General features: G+C 42.9%; 1 protein-coding gene across 1 annotated transcript in view; it reads right to left on the reverse strand.

Annotated features, from left to right (window-relative positions):
- Window positions 1–16,661, reverse strand: part of CEP192 (centrosomal protein 192) — a 75,901-nt gene that overhangs the window by 27,090 nt on the left and 32,150 nt on the right. Inside the window, exons 22-31 of the mRNA XM_063299954.1 lie at window positions 15,149–15,297; window positions 14,571–14,801; window positions 14,096–14,221; window positions 13,180–13,323; window positions 12,710–12,770; window positions 11,262–11,401; window positions 11,086–11,178; window positions 10,215–10,330; window positions 9,955–10,131; window positions 8,104–8,194 (exon numbers count right to left, since the gene is read on the reverse strand). Of these exons, the coding sequence (XP_063156024.1) occupies window positions 8,104–8,194; window positions 9,955–10,131; window positions 10,215–10,330; window positions 11,086–11,178; window positions 11,262–11,401; window positions 12,710–12,770; window positions 13,180–13,323; window positions 14,096–14,221; window positions 14,571–14,801; window positions 15,149–15,297 (1,328 nt within the window). The remainder of the gene's footprint in view (window positions 1–8,103; window positions 8,195–9,954; window positions 10,132–10,214; window positions 10,331–11,085; window positions 11,179–11,261; window positions 11,402–12,709; window positions 12,771–13,179; window positions 13,324–14,095; window positions 14,222–14,570; window positions 14,802–15,148; window positions 15,298–16,661) is intronic.

Genomic DNA, 16,661 nt, shown 5'->3' on the forward strand with positions numbered 1-16,661 from the left:
TAGCCTCAGGGCATGACTTGTATTTCCCTATTCTCTTTGTACTCACTCCCCCGCCCTGATAGAACTGCTGAATAAAAGGAGGTGGGGGCGTGGCCCAGGAGGCAGTACCAGCAACCTCCTGAGATGTAGCGTCACTCACCACACACAAAAGAATCCTGTGCCTACCGTTGTTTTTTCGACCTCACCCTTGCGAGGGAATCGTTGGCTCATTCCCCCCCAGGGAATCCCATAGACCGAAGGGCGAAGGACTGGTCGCGTGACGCGACAACTGGGGGCTCGTCCGGGATCCCTTCGGTCTCACGGTGTGATCTCTGTCTAGAGGTGCACTGCCTTCACTCTCGTTACTACGCACCTGGAAAAGGCTCTGCAATCGTAAGTAATGGGCTCCCCACTCTCCAAAGTTTCGTCAGTTCATAGGGACGAACTTTATGATTTAGTGAAGAAGGCTAACTCTTGTCAAAAGGCTAACGGTACGACCATCTTTCCCATTTCAAAAAAATCGGTGACTCAACTCCTACTGTACATGGACAGACACTGCCCTGTCTATCCTTCAGAGGGGTCGCTCAAAGCATCCACTTGGGAAAGGATAGGAAAATATTTTCATGATACCCCACGAGCACCCGTGCCTATTCTGACTGCCTGGAAGGCTGTTATGGCGGCCATCAACACTCTTTCCCCTCCCCCGTCTTCCCCGGAAACTTGCCCTTCTCCTCCCGGCCCAAAAACCCCACCCCCTCTTGCCGCCCATCTCGATGCTGCCTCACCACCACCCCCTCCATACCCAGCCGTTCCTCCTCCCCCTTCAGCTCCAACCCCCGGATCCCCTCAACACCACCCCCTAGGAGGCGCCATCACTGAACTCCTCTCCTCCCCCCTCTCATTGGAAATGGAGAGTCCCTCTGCCTTTCCCATGACCATCGGCCTAGGGGCGGCGGGAGGAAATTTGTATAACAATATTGAACTTAAGGTTTTGAAACAAATCAAAGATGCTGTAACCACCTACGGCTTGCACTCTCCTTTTACTAGGGGAGTTTTAGACTCTTTAGTTACTGCTAACACTGTTATGTTATTGTATGATTGGAAAATGCTTTTTTCTATGCTTATGACCCCGGCGCAATACGTTGTGTGGCAATCTGAATACGACAAAGGGGTGGAAGTAGAAATTAGAAGAGGTCTTCCCGCAGGGGTGACCGCAAATCAATTATTAGGAAAGGGACAATTCGCAACCTTAGTCCAGCAACAGAACTCCCCCCGTCGTTGTTTTGCTATTATTCACATGTGCGCCATGAATGCTCTCAAAAGAGTGGATGATTCCGACTCTCAATCCACCCAAACGTTTTTGAAAATAATGCAAGAACCAAATGAACCATATGCTTCCTTCATAAGTCGCCTTCAGATTGCTTTAGACCGACAAATTGATAATGCCACGGCTAAACATGAGCTGCTAATGAAACTTGCTTTCTCTAACGCTAATCATGACTGCCAGACCATTCTGCAACCCGCAGTCAATCAACCGGGTGTAAAGCTTGCAGACTTCCTGCAACTCTGCAGAATCGTTGGTACCACCTCTCACAAAGTGAGCGCTCTCGCTGCCGCCATTACCACCTCGCTGCCTTCTACTAACCCCTCCCCTCAGCTCCATTCCCCGGAAGCCCTCGCAATCACTCGTCATGGAAATTGCTTCAATTGTGGGAAGCCGGGCCACTTTAAGAATCAATGCCGTGCACCCGGGGGAGGTGGGGCGCCCCCTTCCACTCAAAGGGGGCCGCCCCCCCCCTCCAAACCTAAAACTCCTTGTCCCAGGTGCCGCAAAGGCTATCATTGGGCCTCGCAATGTCGCAATAACTCCTCCCCTCACCAGCCTTCGGAAAACTAGATCGGGGGTTGTCAGCTAACCCCGCCCCAAAGGCTGAATTACCCATCACCAGCTTCCCTGTGGAGTTGGCAGAGGATCTTTTGTATGACGATCCGGGGGCTGTCCTTTCCCTTCCTCTTGTTGTCACGCTGCATAAACCCCTCCCTCCTCTTACCCCTGCTTTGCTTATTCCCAACTCCTCGCTTACGCTTGAGGGAATGGTTGCTGCTCCCTATTTGTATGATTCATCAGATTTGACACAAATTGCTCTGGCAGGAGTGGGAGATAGGTGCTTTTCCTTAAATAAAGGAACAATTGTCGCCACGCTCATACTTCTCCCTTCTCCTGATATGCCATCATTGTTTGCCTTGCAGCAACCAGTCCAAACCTCTAAACCCACCCTCCTTGTCACACTAAATGGTCGCTCTTTCGAAGGCTTGATTGACACCGGCGCCGACGTCTCTGTCATTCGTTCCGCTGAATGGCCCTCCTCCTGGCCTATCGCTGAAGCCTCCTCGGTGCAAGGAGTAGGCGGAGCACAGGCCGCTAAGGTCAGCTCTCATTGGCTTTCTGCTGTGACTGCTCATTCTCATATTACAGCTTATCTAAAGCCTTATATCTTGCCTTTGCACTGTAACCTATGGGGCCGTGACTTGCTTTCACAGTTCCACGCTTTTATTCAACTTCCCTAATGGCTTTACAGGACCCTTCAGGGTCTCTCTCTCTCTCTCTCAAAACCTCTGTGCCGGTATGGGTTGATCAATGGCCTCTCACCAAAGAGAAACTGGACGCCTTACATATCTTGGTCCAACAGCAGTTAATTGAAGGCCATATCGAAACCTCCACCAGCCCATACAATACTCCGGTATTTGTCATCAAAAAGAAGTCTGGCAAATGGCGCCTCCTACAGGATCTTAGGGCTATCAACACCATCCTTCAGCCCATGGGACCTTTGCAGTGTGGACTTCCCAACCCCAACTTGATTCCGGAAGGACACGACCTTATTGTAATAGACCTCAAGGATTGTTTTTTTTCCATACCTTTGGCACAAAAGGACAGAATTATTTTCGCATTTACGGTACCGGAACTTAACAATTCAAAGCCTACTGCTCGGTACCAGTGGAAGGTCCTCCCACAAGGCATGTTGAACTCACCCACAATGTGCCAATTTTTTGTCGATAAAGCATTGCAACCCTATAGATCCCAATTTCCGCATTTTCTTGTGTATCATTATATGGATGACATTTTAGTTGCTGCTGAGGGCCCGAAAGGGACAGTTCAAAAAACTTTTCCTATTCTTTTAGCCACCCTAGCAACGGCAGGGTTGCACGTTGCACCAGAAAAGGTCCAGTCTCGTTATCCAATGCAATATCTAGGCCACAAAGTTTTAGCCTCCACTGCTGCCCCACTTCTACCTATGCTCACGCTTCCCCAGCCGACCACCTTGGTCCAATTACAACAATGTCTGGGGGTCATTAACTGGGCCCGCGCATACCTTGCTTTAACTACACCCATGTTATCACCTTTATTCCAAGCGTTAGTGGGTTTGACAAACCCAGCTGACAAGGTATACCTTACAGAACAACAATTGCATGCCCTACAACAGGTCAATGCCGTCCTTACGACCCAATGGGTGGACCGTGCGCTCACTGACAAACCACCCTCTCTTGCCATTCTTTCGACACATCAATTATTAACTGCCATCATTGTCCAAACGTCTGATAACAAACATCTACATATTTTAGAATGGCTACACTTGCCGCACACACCTAAGACATCCATCATCACCAGAGCAGCACAAATGGCCTCTCTTGTTGAGAAAGGCCGGAAGAGGATTAGAGCCCTAATGGGACTGGATGTTTCCACCCTGTACATTCCCCTTAAGGTTACTCAATGGGAACCCCTCCTACAAAACTCCACTGCACTGCAGGATGCCTTGGAGGACTGGTGTGGCCAGGTGTCATGCCATCTTCCCCCTGATCCTCGATTGCAACTGTTGCGAACAGTACCCTTCACACTAACCTCGCCGTTCGTTCAGCAGCCACTCAAGGAAGCCCTCACTGTTTTTACAGACGGCTCCAAAACCATAGGGGCTTGTACATGGCAAAATAATTGCAAATGGCATAAACGCCTAACAGGCCCACAAGCATCTGCCCAACAGGCTGAGTTAGCCGCCTTTTTGCTAGCCTTGTCCCTTTTCCCAGAACAGCCTTTGAATGTTATATTAGATAGTATGTATGTCACTCAAATGGCTGTGGCCATGTTTGATGCATATATTTCCCCTGTTACCCCCCCCTCTCTCATGACGCTTTTTTTGCAGCTTCAAACTCTCCTGAAGGACAGAACATCCCCTTTGTTTGTAGCGCATATTAGAAGCCACCAACAGCTACCCGGTTTCCTGTCCGAAGGCAACCACATGGCAGATGAGGCTTGCAAAATTATGGCCTCTTCCCCTCTTCCTCCGCCGCTTTCAGCAGGGGACAGCCATGCTTATTTCCATCAAAATAAAAAAGCCTTGGTGCGCCAATTTGGCATTACATATCAAGAAGCTACCGCCATTCTTCAACAATGTCCAACCTGCAGTTTGCAGGCAAAGTGCATCCCTGAGGGAGTTAATCCCAGGGGTGTCCATGCTTGTGACACATGGCAGATGGATGTCACTCATTATCCCTCTTTTGCACCTTGGAAGTATATCCATGTATCTGTGGATACTTATTCGGGATTCATCCTGGCAACTTTGCAAAGAGGAGAAGCCACGAAAAACGTAATCAATCATTGTATTCGCACTTTCGTCACATCGGGATGTCCCAAAACTTTGAAAACTGACAATGGCCCCGCTTACGTCAGCACTCCCTTTGCTGAGTTTTGCCGTAAGTGGTCCATTACTCACAGATTCGGTATACCATTCAACAGCCAAGGTCAGGCTATTGTGGAAAGGGCTAACCAGACCCTAAAGAATGCCCTTGATCGGCAAACGGGGAAAAAGGCCTTAGGCCCCCCAAGCCTCCCGATGTTACAAAATATCCTTAATCTCACCTTGTTTACCTTGAATTTCCTTAATCTTACCGGTACCCCCCCTGCTACGGCTGCATCTCGACACTTTTCCAAGCCAGTAGTTCCCTCTTCCCGTCCCCTTGTTTATTTTAGGCAACTGCCCAGCCCTGAGTGGAAAGGCCCTGCGCAACTCGTCACCTGGGGAAAAGGCTACGCTGCTGTGCAACTTCCTGATCGAGTGCTCTGGGTTCCTGCTCGCTGCATCCGGCCATATCATGGGCAGTCTCCTGACAAGCACCTTCTTGACCCTCCTTCTCTGTTATCTCTCTTCCATCTCTGCTCCCCTCACAACGAACCCTAAAACAACCTCTCTCATTCGAACCCATCGTTTACGCTACCCTGCCACCATTGGCCGCAGCTCAGCATCCAACGCCATGGAATGTCTTCAACGCTCTCCCATCAAAAGAAAAGGCACCTTCTGGCGCTGGTTTCGCAACAACACTCTTCTCCAAGATGGCGATTCCTACTCCATCACTTATCACTTTCGCCAAACTACCCTTGCTATCACCAACGTACAGTTGACCGATCTAGGACAATATCACTGTGAAATAACAAAATTAATTAAGGGGTTCGCCACCTCATCTCGCCTTACGCTCACCTTATTTTTACTCTCCCTTCCTGAGCCCGCCCGTTGGCAGGGACGACGCCTACTGGCATTTGACGCCCAGGGATCGCATCGCCCTTACAATATCACCTGGACAATCCGCGATGCCTTGGGACAGATCCTGAATACCTCCTTTTGTTATAGCCCAATTATATCTTGTTTCCCTAACCTGTATTTTGACTTTTCAGAAATGCTTTTAGGAGTGACAGCCTACAGGAGGCTGGACGGCTTCCCAGAGCCCAGCCACTCCACCGTTAAAAGGTATCCCCTGTATGTGTGCCCAGGACATGACACCAGCCCTGATCACGTGCACGACTGCGGAGGCATAGCAGATTACTTTTGCAAATCTTGGTCCTGCGTTTCCACTGGCTACATCTACTGGACCCCTCCATATAAGACTGATTACATCACCCTCACTCGGTTGAGAAAGGACATTAGGTGCACCGCAACCAAAAAGAATGCGGCAGGACAGGGGGGTTGGAATAGATGTAATCCGGTTATTGTACAATTCACTGCTGCAGGAAAAGCTCAGGGGAATGCCTGGGACTCAGGTGTAAAATGGGGAGGTCGTATATATGCCGGATGGCCCGGGTATCATTACGGCAACATATTCTACATTCAACGACAGGTCACTCTCCCTCAGTCCCCACCTGTTGGGCCCAATGCCGACGACATTCACTCCACCTTTCTTAAACCCCTCACCAAACAAAAAAACCCCCTTGTCTCTCTTCTTAACTCCTCCTTTTCCCTTGTTCACACCGCTTCTAACACATCTCGATGTTGGCTTTGCTTGTCTTCCTCCCCACCATTCTATGAAGCAGTCGGTTCTCCTGACCCTATCCGAAACTCTACCTCAGCCGCCTCCTGCCGCTGGCAAAACACCACGTTGACTATCACCTCTATAATAGGGCAGGGCTGCTGCCTTGGCCGTGTTCCTGCTAACTATATTCAATATTGCCTTAATTCTTCTCATGATCACTGTGCCCTCTATCTTCCAAAAAATCGCTTGAACATCAACGGTCACACCGGCCATGGTGGCTACGGTGTACTCTACACTACCTCTGGTAATATCTCTGCCCGATTGACAGGGCAATACTTTATCCCTGGGAACAACTCTGTTTGGGCATGTTCTTCTGGCCTCACCGCATGTGTATATGGTGATACCTTGTTACAAACTAACGCCTTTTGTATTCAGGTGCTCCTACTCCCCAAGATTTCTATCTATTCCCCTGACGAACTTCTCTCCATTTTAGAGCCCCCTCATTATCCCCTCAAGGCTAAGCGCGAAGTAGTGACTGCTGTAACTTTATCAGTCCTACTGGGCTTAGGTGCGGCTGGAGCCGCCACTGGTGTGTCAGCCCTTGTTGTCAATGATCAGAACCTGCGTCACCTTAGCGTTATCATTGACACTGACCTTCGCGCCATCGAACAATCTATTGTGGCGCTACAAGATTCCCTTACCTCTCTATCCGAAGTGGTTTTGCAAAATCGTAGGGGTCTCGACCTTCTGTTCCTCAAACAAGGGGGACTGTGTGTTGCTCTAAAGGAAGACTGCTGTTTTTATGCCGACAACTCAGGAGTAGTATTGGACTCTATGAAAGAGCTCAATTCCCGTTTAAAAACAAGGGAATTGGAGCGCCAACAATCCATGTCATGGTATCAAAATATGTTTAGCATTTCTCCATGGCTAACCACACTGTTGTCCGCTCTGTTGGGGCCCCTCCTGTTATTGATTCTCGTATGCACCATAGGCCCCTGTGTGCTGGGTCGCGTTCTCCGCTTCTTAAAGCAGAGACTTCATACATTGGACTCAGAGGTATCCGAGACAAAGCTTGCTGTTCAACACCTGGTCACTGCTGTAGGTATGGAGAAAACACCACTCTTGGGATGGTCCTCCGATAGTGAATCGGAAATGGACAAGGACCCCCGGTCACACTACCCCCCGAGAGAGGACGCTGGGATGGGTCTCCTTGGACTGAAGAGTCCCTGGCTCCCCGACTCAGACCCTCTGGGGGAGGAACAAAATTAAATAAAAAAGGTGGAATTGTGACGTACCTGACTCCATTACTGCACAGCTAGATTGCATGTCTCTCACGTAGCCTCAGGGCATGACTTGTATTTCCCTATTCTCTTTGTACTCACTCCCCCGCCCTGATAGAACTGCTGAATAAAAGGAGGTGGGGGCGTGGCCCAGGAGGCAGTACCAGCAACCTCCTGAGATGTAGCGTCACTCGCCACAAAAGAATCCTGTGCCTACCGTTGTTTTTTCGACCTCACCCTTGCGAGGGAATCGTTGGCTCATTCCCCCCCAGGGAATCCCATAGACCGAAGGGCGAAGGACTGGTCGCGTGACGCGACACTTAACATTAAATAAAACCAACATTTTTTTCAAAATTTTAAAGCCTTGAATCATATAAGGTTTGTAATTTATTCATATTTATAGACAAATCCTGCTGAATTCAGTGAGAATAATACTAAGGAATAACCATCCAAAGTAGAGGGTTGCAGCTTGAGAAGAACATTACTCTAAAGTTATCCTTCCTTTATCAAGTACTAGAAACAAAAATAGCCTCATAGCTTCTTGTCTCACCTGGAAGCAATCTTGATCTTGACCCCTTATCAGCAGTCTTAACTGCTGAGTAGTCGATGAAGAGTCATTTCTCAGAATTAGCTTCTGTTGACTAAAAATTACAATTACTTAACATTTTGTAGCAGTTTATTTATACTCAGGAAATGCATTTTTAAGGAAATATATTAAAAGTACCAAGAAAGAACTGCAACACTTCAAAGCCAAGCTGACCTAGCAAAGCAATCACCAATTTAGCTGTTAATTAAGTCTAGAGTTGTATTTTAATGCATGAAGTATCAAAATACTTAGATTTTCAAAGGTTGAATATTTCTACCATACAAGCACAGCATGCCTAACTGGAGAGATAGCTGGGCTTCATAAGGCTAAGCATTTTGGATGCAATTAACAGATCACTTTGTCAAATAAGTATTTCACTATTAAGTAACATATTGATCTGCACCTGCTTGGAGGTCATCCATTTGTTCAAGGTGCAGTTTAATAAGGTTTCACAGTTAAGACTATTTTAGAACATACAGGAGGAAACTGTACAAATTACTCAAAACCTTATTATTTTCTTCATCTTACTGAGCAAAGCAATTTAAGTGGTGTTAATATTTCCAAAGATTTGTGAACTCTCTTTTCAATCCCGCAGACTGGGTTTTCATGACATGCTTAACTAGATCATAGATGGAGTTACAGATAGTCCTTGTTTAGCAACCAAAATTGGGACTGGCAACTTGGTTAAGTGAAGCAGTCGCTAAATGAAACGACTGTGCTTGTGATCTTACTTCAGCTGTTCTTTGCTTTATAGAGTTGCGATGATTATAAATGTGAGGATCAGTCATAAAGTTACTTCTTCATCACTGTTATAACTGCAAATAGTTGCTAAACGAGGCAGTTGCTAAACAAGGACTACCTCTACTATGTTGTGCGAGTACCTAAACCTAATCAGTGCTAGAATTGTGGAGCAACAGTTTTGCGTTAAAATATCCTCCCCTGATCAGCTGACTTGTGCAAAGATCACGTCACAGTCAAACAGTTACCCAGCTTTGCCCTTTCAATCTCCAGGACAGAGAGTTGAAGCTAGAAAATGGCTGGAAAAGGCAGTGTCACCATTATGAAACTCCTTAGTGTTGCTTTGCTTTCTCATTAAAAGTTTATAGGGTTTTTTTGTCTTGCAAAGATTATGAAAGTATTTTTTCCCTCATGACTGAATTTGAGGAATCTTGCCTAATTATCAGAATGATTCAGAAGACATGAGCAGCTTTTTCAGAGCTCCCTTCTACACCTTTTCTTCTGCTTTCTGTAGATGTGTTGAGAGATGTGAATTATATTGGACAAAGGTCAACAAGACAGATATGTTCATGGGATTGGGAGAAAGGGGTTTGCTAGAAGAGAGGGCAACAGCAGGACAAGAAGCTAGTTTGTGTGTGAATTGTATGTGTGTGTGAAAATTGGAATTCTATACAGTATTCCAGTATGGCTTATTTTGATCCAGTTAGTTTGATCAATGTACCATTTTTCACTTATAACCTTGTTACATATGCAATTACAGTTCAAGGACTGATATTCAGACCACCACATTCTATGGTAGGTATGCACAAATGGGACTTCTTTCAATATTCTCACAAATATACTGGCTGCACCTAAGAATCTCCTGGAGTAGTACACGGATAGTTGTATGTTTGGTAGCAAGGCATTTTATTATAGAATATATACTCCTGACCCATGCGTACGTTAGAAAAATCTTGCTTTAAGGTTTCACTTGTCCTATATCATCACTCAATTAAAAGAACTACTTATAAAAATGCAGCTCAGGCTTTGTAAAGCCATCAAGATTCATACATTGCTTACATTGTTCTTGACACTTACACTGTCCTGCCAAGCTGTACACCTCCCCAGGTCAAAAGCTGCTTGTTGGCAAGAATGGGGGGAACTTCTGAATTGGAGCATTTTTGTACCAAAGGTTTGTTCTCTTCCATGGACACATCACCTTTCACTGTCACTTTATATTCTGGTCCAGATGGCAATACCAATATTTTCACAACACTATTAAAACAAAATTATTGTTAGATATGCTAGAAAAATAGTAATTATTTAATATCATCATTAAACCATTTATGCTATGTTACCTTTCTGAATTTCTACAGTCCTTTGGGGAAAATTCAATAGTTACTTCTTGTTCTTCTCCAGGTATAAGAATAAGATCCTCAGGCTTGATAGATATGCAGTTATCTGGCTCAACTGTCTGGAAAGGAACAGTGTTACTTCAAGCTGTCAACATTTACTGTTCTAGTAAAAGACGGTGACAGTTTTGGCTGCTGTTCAATCTGCAATTTTCTAGAAAAACTGAGCCCAGTTTCAGATATTGATGCCTTTATCTGGAGCCACATTTAGGCTACAATGCTTAATCTAGGTACTGTAAAGCATACAGTTGTTGGCTTGTCAGATCACCATAGCTTCGTAAGTAAAATCGAGAAAGGCCAGTCAAACATGAACTTGCTGTCTACTTGCATGTACTCTTCTCATATCCTCAGGCTATGCAAAAGAAAAAATGATCTGTAAGAGGCCAAGCAGGAGCTTCCAAAACCACATCCAACCATTCTTCAATGGAAGCAGATTGATAGAACAGAAGCAACTGACTCTTCAGGAAGCATTTTGCAAACAGTTCACCATAAATCAGGCAATGCTATATTTCTACCATAAGAAGAAGATGCATAATCACTGGAAACAACTCTTCTGGCTGACACCATCTGGCCTCTCAAGTGTGGCATAATGCTATTACTATAGAATAGGTCTAAAGTGGTTTTAGTTTGATCAAATTAACCCCAAGTTTTGATCACTGCTTTGTCATCTACTTTATCTTCAAAAACTAATGGAACCAAATGGACTCTTATAATAAAAAGAATATCCTGGAACAATTACGTTAACCTCATATACCACATGCCTGAACAGTTGATAATTTTTAAGTTATTCCTGAGGAATACGAATTAAGAAACCTACCATGATCTTCAAATCAACTTTTATATTCCCAGCATTCTTTAATGGCAACTGCTGCCTTGATGATGATCCTATTTTTGTACACATATATAAAGTCTGAAAAAAATTACACATAACTTTTACATATTTTACCAATTCAGAGCTAGTCTGTATTTTGTAAAATCGGTTTTACAGAATACCTGCAGGCCCTTAGGAGCATATATCCTAGGGGTTCCAGATCTTGCACTCAAAGGTATACTTCTTAAAACATTAGCAGGCTCTGGACAATCAATTTCCACATCAATTCTTGCAAAGTACTCATCAGCTGGTCCCAAAGAATCTGAAAAAATTAAAGTATAAAATCTTATTTCTCATTCTAGAGTCAGTTTTGTCCTCAAATAGTTCATCATATAATTATATATCTAAATGATATCACTTAGAATACCATTAGTAAAATGACAGTATTTAGAATACCATTCTACTTGTTTATATGGTATTGTTTTCAAAACTGATAGCATTAAAACTGACAACAAATAACCTAGAAAACATAGAACGAGGGTTATGGGATGCTCAGTCCCCTCCCCCTTGATATCTAAATGAATATGTTCTGGTGGCCCCCTTCTATGAAACCCCTTGCCCTCACACATCTGGACCACCACCTTCTTCCTGCGTTTTTGCAGGACTGTAAAAACTTGGCTATTCAATAAGGCCTTCAGGGGATGCTAATTCAGCCTGCCCTTGATGGCACTGTTTTTTTCTCATTTTTTCCATTGTATTGAATGTATTATCTTTTTTCGTAAAATACTCAGCATTTTGTGGAATGGAGAAGCATTGAAATCTCAGTAATAATACAACACTGAATAAAAGTCTTGTGCATGGGTATGTGCTTCTTCTCAAGCCACCCATCATCTGTCTGATATAGGTATAACAGGACATAGAAAGAATTACGAAATCTGTATAGTCCATTCCACGGATTCCTGAGGCTGCTCTGGTATACCTTGTTTACAACTCCACCAGAAGATATGACCAGACAGCAGATACAGCTTTTCTGTGCAGCTCTCCTTTTATGGAACTTGTTCCTTAAAGAGGTATGATTATCCCTCTTTCACGTTTTGTTTTTAGTCCTTGAGATATTTTTGCTTCTGTTCATTTATGGTTTAAGTTGTTTGCTTATTACACTTGTTTTAATTTATCATTAGAATGAGGTTTGTTATTAAGCTACTTTTTCAGTTGTTTAGAACTGTGGACTTCTTTTTAATATACATTCAATAATAGAGGTTTGACTATATCATTGTTTTGCAGTGATTTTTTTTAAAAAAAATTATTAATTCTGAATCTATTTTGTGCATGTATTTTGTACATGAGGAAAGTATTACCTTTCTCTGTGCAGGAAAACAGGGAGCAGTCAGTCTCTGCTTTCTCCTTCATGAAGTTAAATAGCATTCAAACCCTCCCAAAACATTTGCTACATCAGTTACATAAATTCTGGTTTAATGTACACCCCGTCCCCACAAATGGTCCATTATATCAAAGTGCTGGAATTTCCATACCAGCTTGGCCAAACATTTTTAAAAAATAGATTTCTGTTCTGTTAAACCTAGCCACAGGATTTATATCATAATTTATTTCAGAAATAGCAAATCTATACCTGAATATATGCACTTGCTTGGTGCATGAAACTGGACCCATACTACTAAAACATCAGGATCCTGGAAAGAAAGATACTGGAATAGAATTAAGCATTATATAGGAAGTACAATTTTTAAAATTATTTGATAAAAGTTGAGATACCAGTGGGCTACATAATCTTATACTGAACGATGCTTTTAAGATATCAAGAGATGTGGATTTCAGAAATGTTTATAATCTTAAGCTACATATATATTGAGAATATAGAAAGTACAAATATTCTTTTTTTTTTTAACACAACCTCCTGGACACACCCAGGCATCAGGTATACTACTAACTCAAATTGGTATCTCCAATACAACAAGTTTAGCATGTAGCCAGACACTTGTAAAATAATGTTGCCAAAGTTTAACATAACATATTTTCTCCATGGCTGACAGTTGCAGATTTTTATACAAATGCTCATTGTTCTAGTCTACAGCTACTTACTTGTGTATCACAACTTGCATTCATTACATGAGATATAACTGATGGAGCTGCTAGCTGAGAGATGTTGTAAGAGGGAACTGTACTTTTAAGAGAAGGATTAACTGGCTCCTTGGAAAATGTGAAACAGCGCCATGCTACAGCATTCTGTAATAAATATTTTTTACATATTAGAGACAAGGTTTTATTCATGTTCACTATTACCTCCATTATAGTCCACTGTCTAAGTTTTATTAATGGATGTCTTTTGTGATAAGTGGCTTTATCAAATGCCTATTTTTTATCATTAGAAATTCTGAAATCTATCTTAGCCTCTTTATAAAGGAGGTGTATGAATATTAGCACTAATCTTCTAAAATAGCTTCAGTTTGAACTATACATGTGTTTGAAAAGCTGGATTGGAAGAAGATGAGCATGGCTTTAAAACTGAAGGAAGAAACATCAATAACCAGTACTATGCTGATGGCACTACTCTGATACCTGAAAATACAAATGATCTGCAAGCACTAGTAATGAAAGTCAAGGAGCACAATGAAAAAAGAGGAGTAAGATTAAATATAAAGATCAAATCAATGACAACAAATACAACTACCAGTCTTAGAATTGACAATGAAGATACTGAAGTGGTAGATAGCTTTTGCCTTTTAGGATTGATTATTAACAGTAAAGGAACCAGCAATCAAGAAGTACACTGCGGACTAGCACTTGGTAGAGTAGCAATAAAGGCCTTGGAAAGATAATCCAGCTGGGCTCTGCTCATCTTGGAACAAAGTAAAGTGGGCATTCCTTATAATTTCATCCATGATATGCCATATAATTTTCTATAAAGACAGCAGTGAATCTAGCCTAGCAGTCACTTACAAAGTTTCAAAATCTCCATGATAGCACAAAATATTGTGTATATATCGAGTGTACTTACAGCATGAATAACAAGTCTGATTGGCACTCTAGCACAAGTTTTGTTAGTTAATTTCAGAGGAAGTGCTTTCCAGCTGCCATATGGCAGATCACCAAAATCAAGAGAATTTGTTTTTCCTGCTTCCACCTAAAAAAAAGAAAAAACAAAATGAAACACAGGGGAGGGATGTATAAAAAGGACTTACTATTTCTGCAGAGGGTAATTGTTACCATGCAGCTTCATTCAACCAACTCTTCAAGATAACAGATTTGACAAAAAATGTGACACACACTTGTGAGATGATGACTTAAACCAAAGGAGTTTCTATTTTTATACACCCAGATAGACACAGAAAAAAATAGTTAATTAATATAGACTAATAACTAACCAGTATGGACCAATACTGATAATGTTCTTCATTTTTAAGCATGCCGTAAATTATTTTAAATAAATACAAACTATATACTGTATTCAATCTCTATATCCTAATTTTTACCTCTATATCAGGATTTTCAGCCACTGCATTCACAATTACCCTAGCTGCTAAGGCCTCTGCCTGAACAACAATATCTGGTTCTGCAGAAAATGGCCAAGAGGCAATATTAAGCACACACTGGAAGACTCCTGCTTGACAGGGTAAAAATAACATTTTTAGTTCTTCTGTAGTGCAAGGTCCTATGACAGTTTTGCTCTTAAATAGCAGGCATCTGTGTTTCAAAGGTTCCACCTATAATTTAAAAAAAAAAAAGGCAAACTGGGTAACTATTTTCAATATAATTATGTCATATATACTCTACAGACATAAATAGAAGCAGAAATATCAAAGTTGTATGACTGTGCTGGCCACATCAACACCTATTCTTCTCTGCTTTTTGGCCTCAGTGTTATATTGATAGATAATCTGAACTGGAACATAAAAGCTTCATTATAAATGTCACATAGATGTTTGACAAAGAGGCACAACCAATTTCTAATCATTTCTATTTTTGCTCAATTCCTGAGCACATAAAAGTTACAAATTGTATTTTTAATACCAGACAATTTTTTAAAGAACATGCAGATTTTATTACATACCTTTTCACCATTAAGCATTATACTAAGGAGGCGAATACTGACTTGTAGCCACCGTTCAGATGGATTAAAAATATTAAGGACAGCATGGGATGTCAGACCCACACAACAAGCATTAGGGAATTTTACTTCTTCTGGAACTTTGACACGTTCTAATAAAAAAAATACAGTACAGCATGGCTACATGTTAGACATTTTATTTTAGACTAACCTCTTAACAGTAATAAAAAAGTAGTTAAAAAGTTAATACCTATTCTTTATCCAATCCCTGTAACCTTATTTTTTAAATATCAGACTAAAATAAAGGAAGCCTATACAACTTTGAAGTCCATAGCTGTGACTTACTAATTTGATTTAATACAGCATTTTAAATGGTGTGGGGCTCCTCTGTACCTGGGGATTTACCATCTTTGGTCCTTGTTGGGGTTGGACTGCCCAGACAGACCCAGTGCGCATTTTGGGGGGCTTCTTGGACTCACAACTCCTGCTCGAGGAGCAGGTGGCAATTGTGGCTAGGAGGGCTTTTGTTCAACTTCGTGTTGTGTGCCAGTTGCATCCTTTCCTGGATCAGGAAATCGTTCTCTCAGTCACTCACTCCCTGGTCATCTCCCGTATTGTCAGGCCCAGCCCACAAACAACGAAGAACCAGTCCAGTCAAACTTCAGTTCTTTATTTGCTCACACCATACAGACAGAATCTTGCCAGATTAAAGCTACTCTACCTAACCTAAGGGGAAATAACATGGGAGAGCTCTAGGGCGGGGCTATTCTGAACCTCTTTGTTTTCCCACCATTGCTTTCTGGACTGTGCCTCCTCTTATCTCTTCCACCTCCTTGGAATGTGCTCCTTCCTTCCTGAGAACCAGCGACACCACTGAAATCTACCATGCATATGGACTACTGCAATGTACTCTAATGAGGCTAGCCTAGAAAAGTATCCAGAAGCTGCAGCTGGTGCATTCAGTTATGGGTGCCTCTAGGGCTGTGCATGTAAAGCCTCTGCTGTGCGAGCTGCACTGGGTACTGGTGTGCTTCTGTGTCCAATTCAAGGTGTTGGTTATAAACCTTTAAAGCCCTTCATGGCATGGGCCCAGGTTACCTGAGGAACTGTCTCACCCCAATTACACTGACCCATCCCACCCAGTCCAGCAGGAAGGGCATGTTATGGATCCCACCTGCTAAAGACTTTCAATTGGCGAGGTCTAGGAAGAGAGCCTTTTCAGCCGTTGCCCCTGCCCTGTCTGCCCTTGGAGGTGAGGTTGGCCCCCACTCTTCTAGCCTTCCAGAAGAGCATTAAGACCTGGCTCTGCCACCTAGCTTGGAGATCCAATAGTGGTAGGCAGCCCTGGGGGTGGTTGGTAGTTTGAAGATGCTCTCTCCGCCTTTTAGTTTTTCTCTTTTAACCTTTTTTGTACTTTTATAATGGTTTTTATGACCTTTTATTTGTAAGCCACCCAGAGTCACTTCCATAGTGAGATGGGCAGTGTATAAATTTCATAAATAAAATAAAAGTAAAA

Source organism: Candoia aspera, chromosome 3 (genome assembly GCF_035149785.1).
Source record: "Candoia aspera isolate rCanAsp1 chromosome 3, rCanAsp1.hap2, whole genome shotgun sequence".
Taxonomy (NCBI): domain Eukaryota; kingdom Metazoa; phylum Chordata; class Lepidosauria; order Squamata; family Boidae; genus Candoia; species Candoia aspera.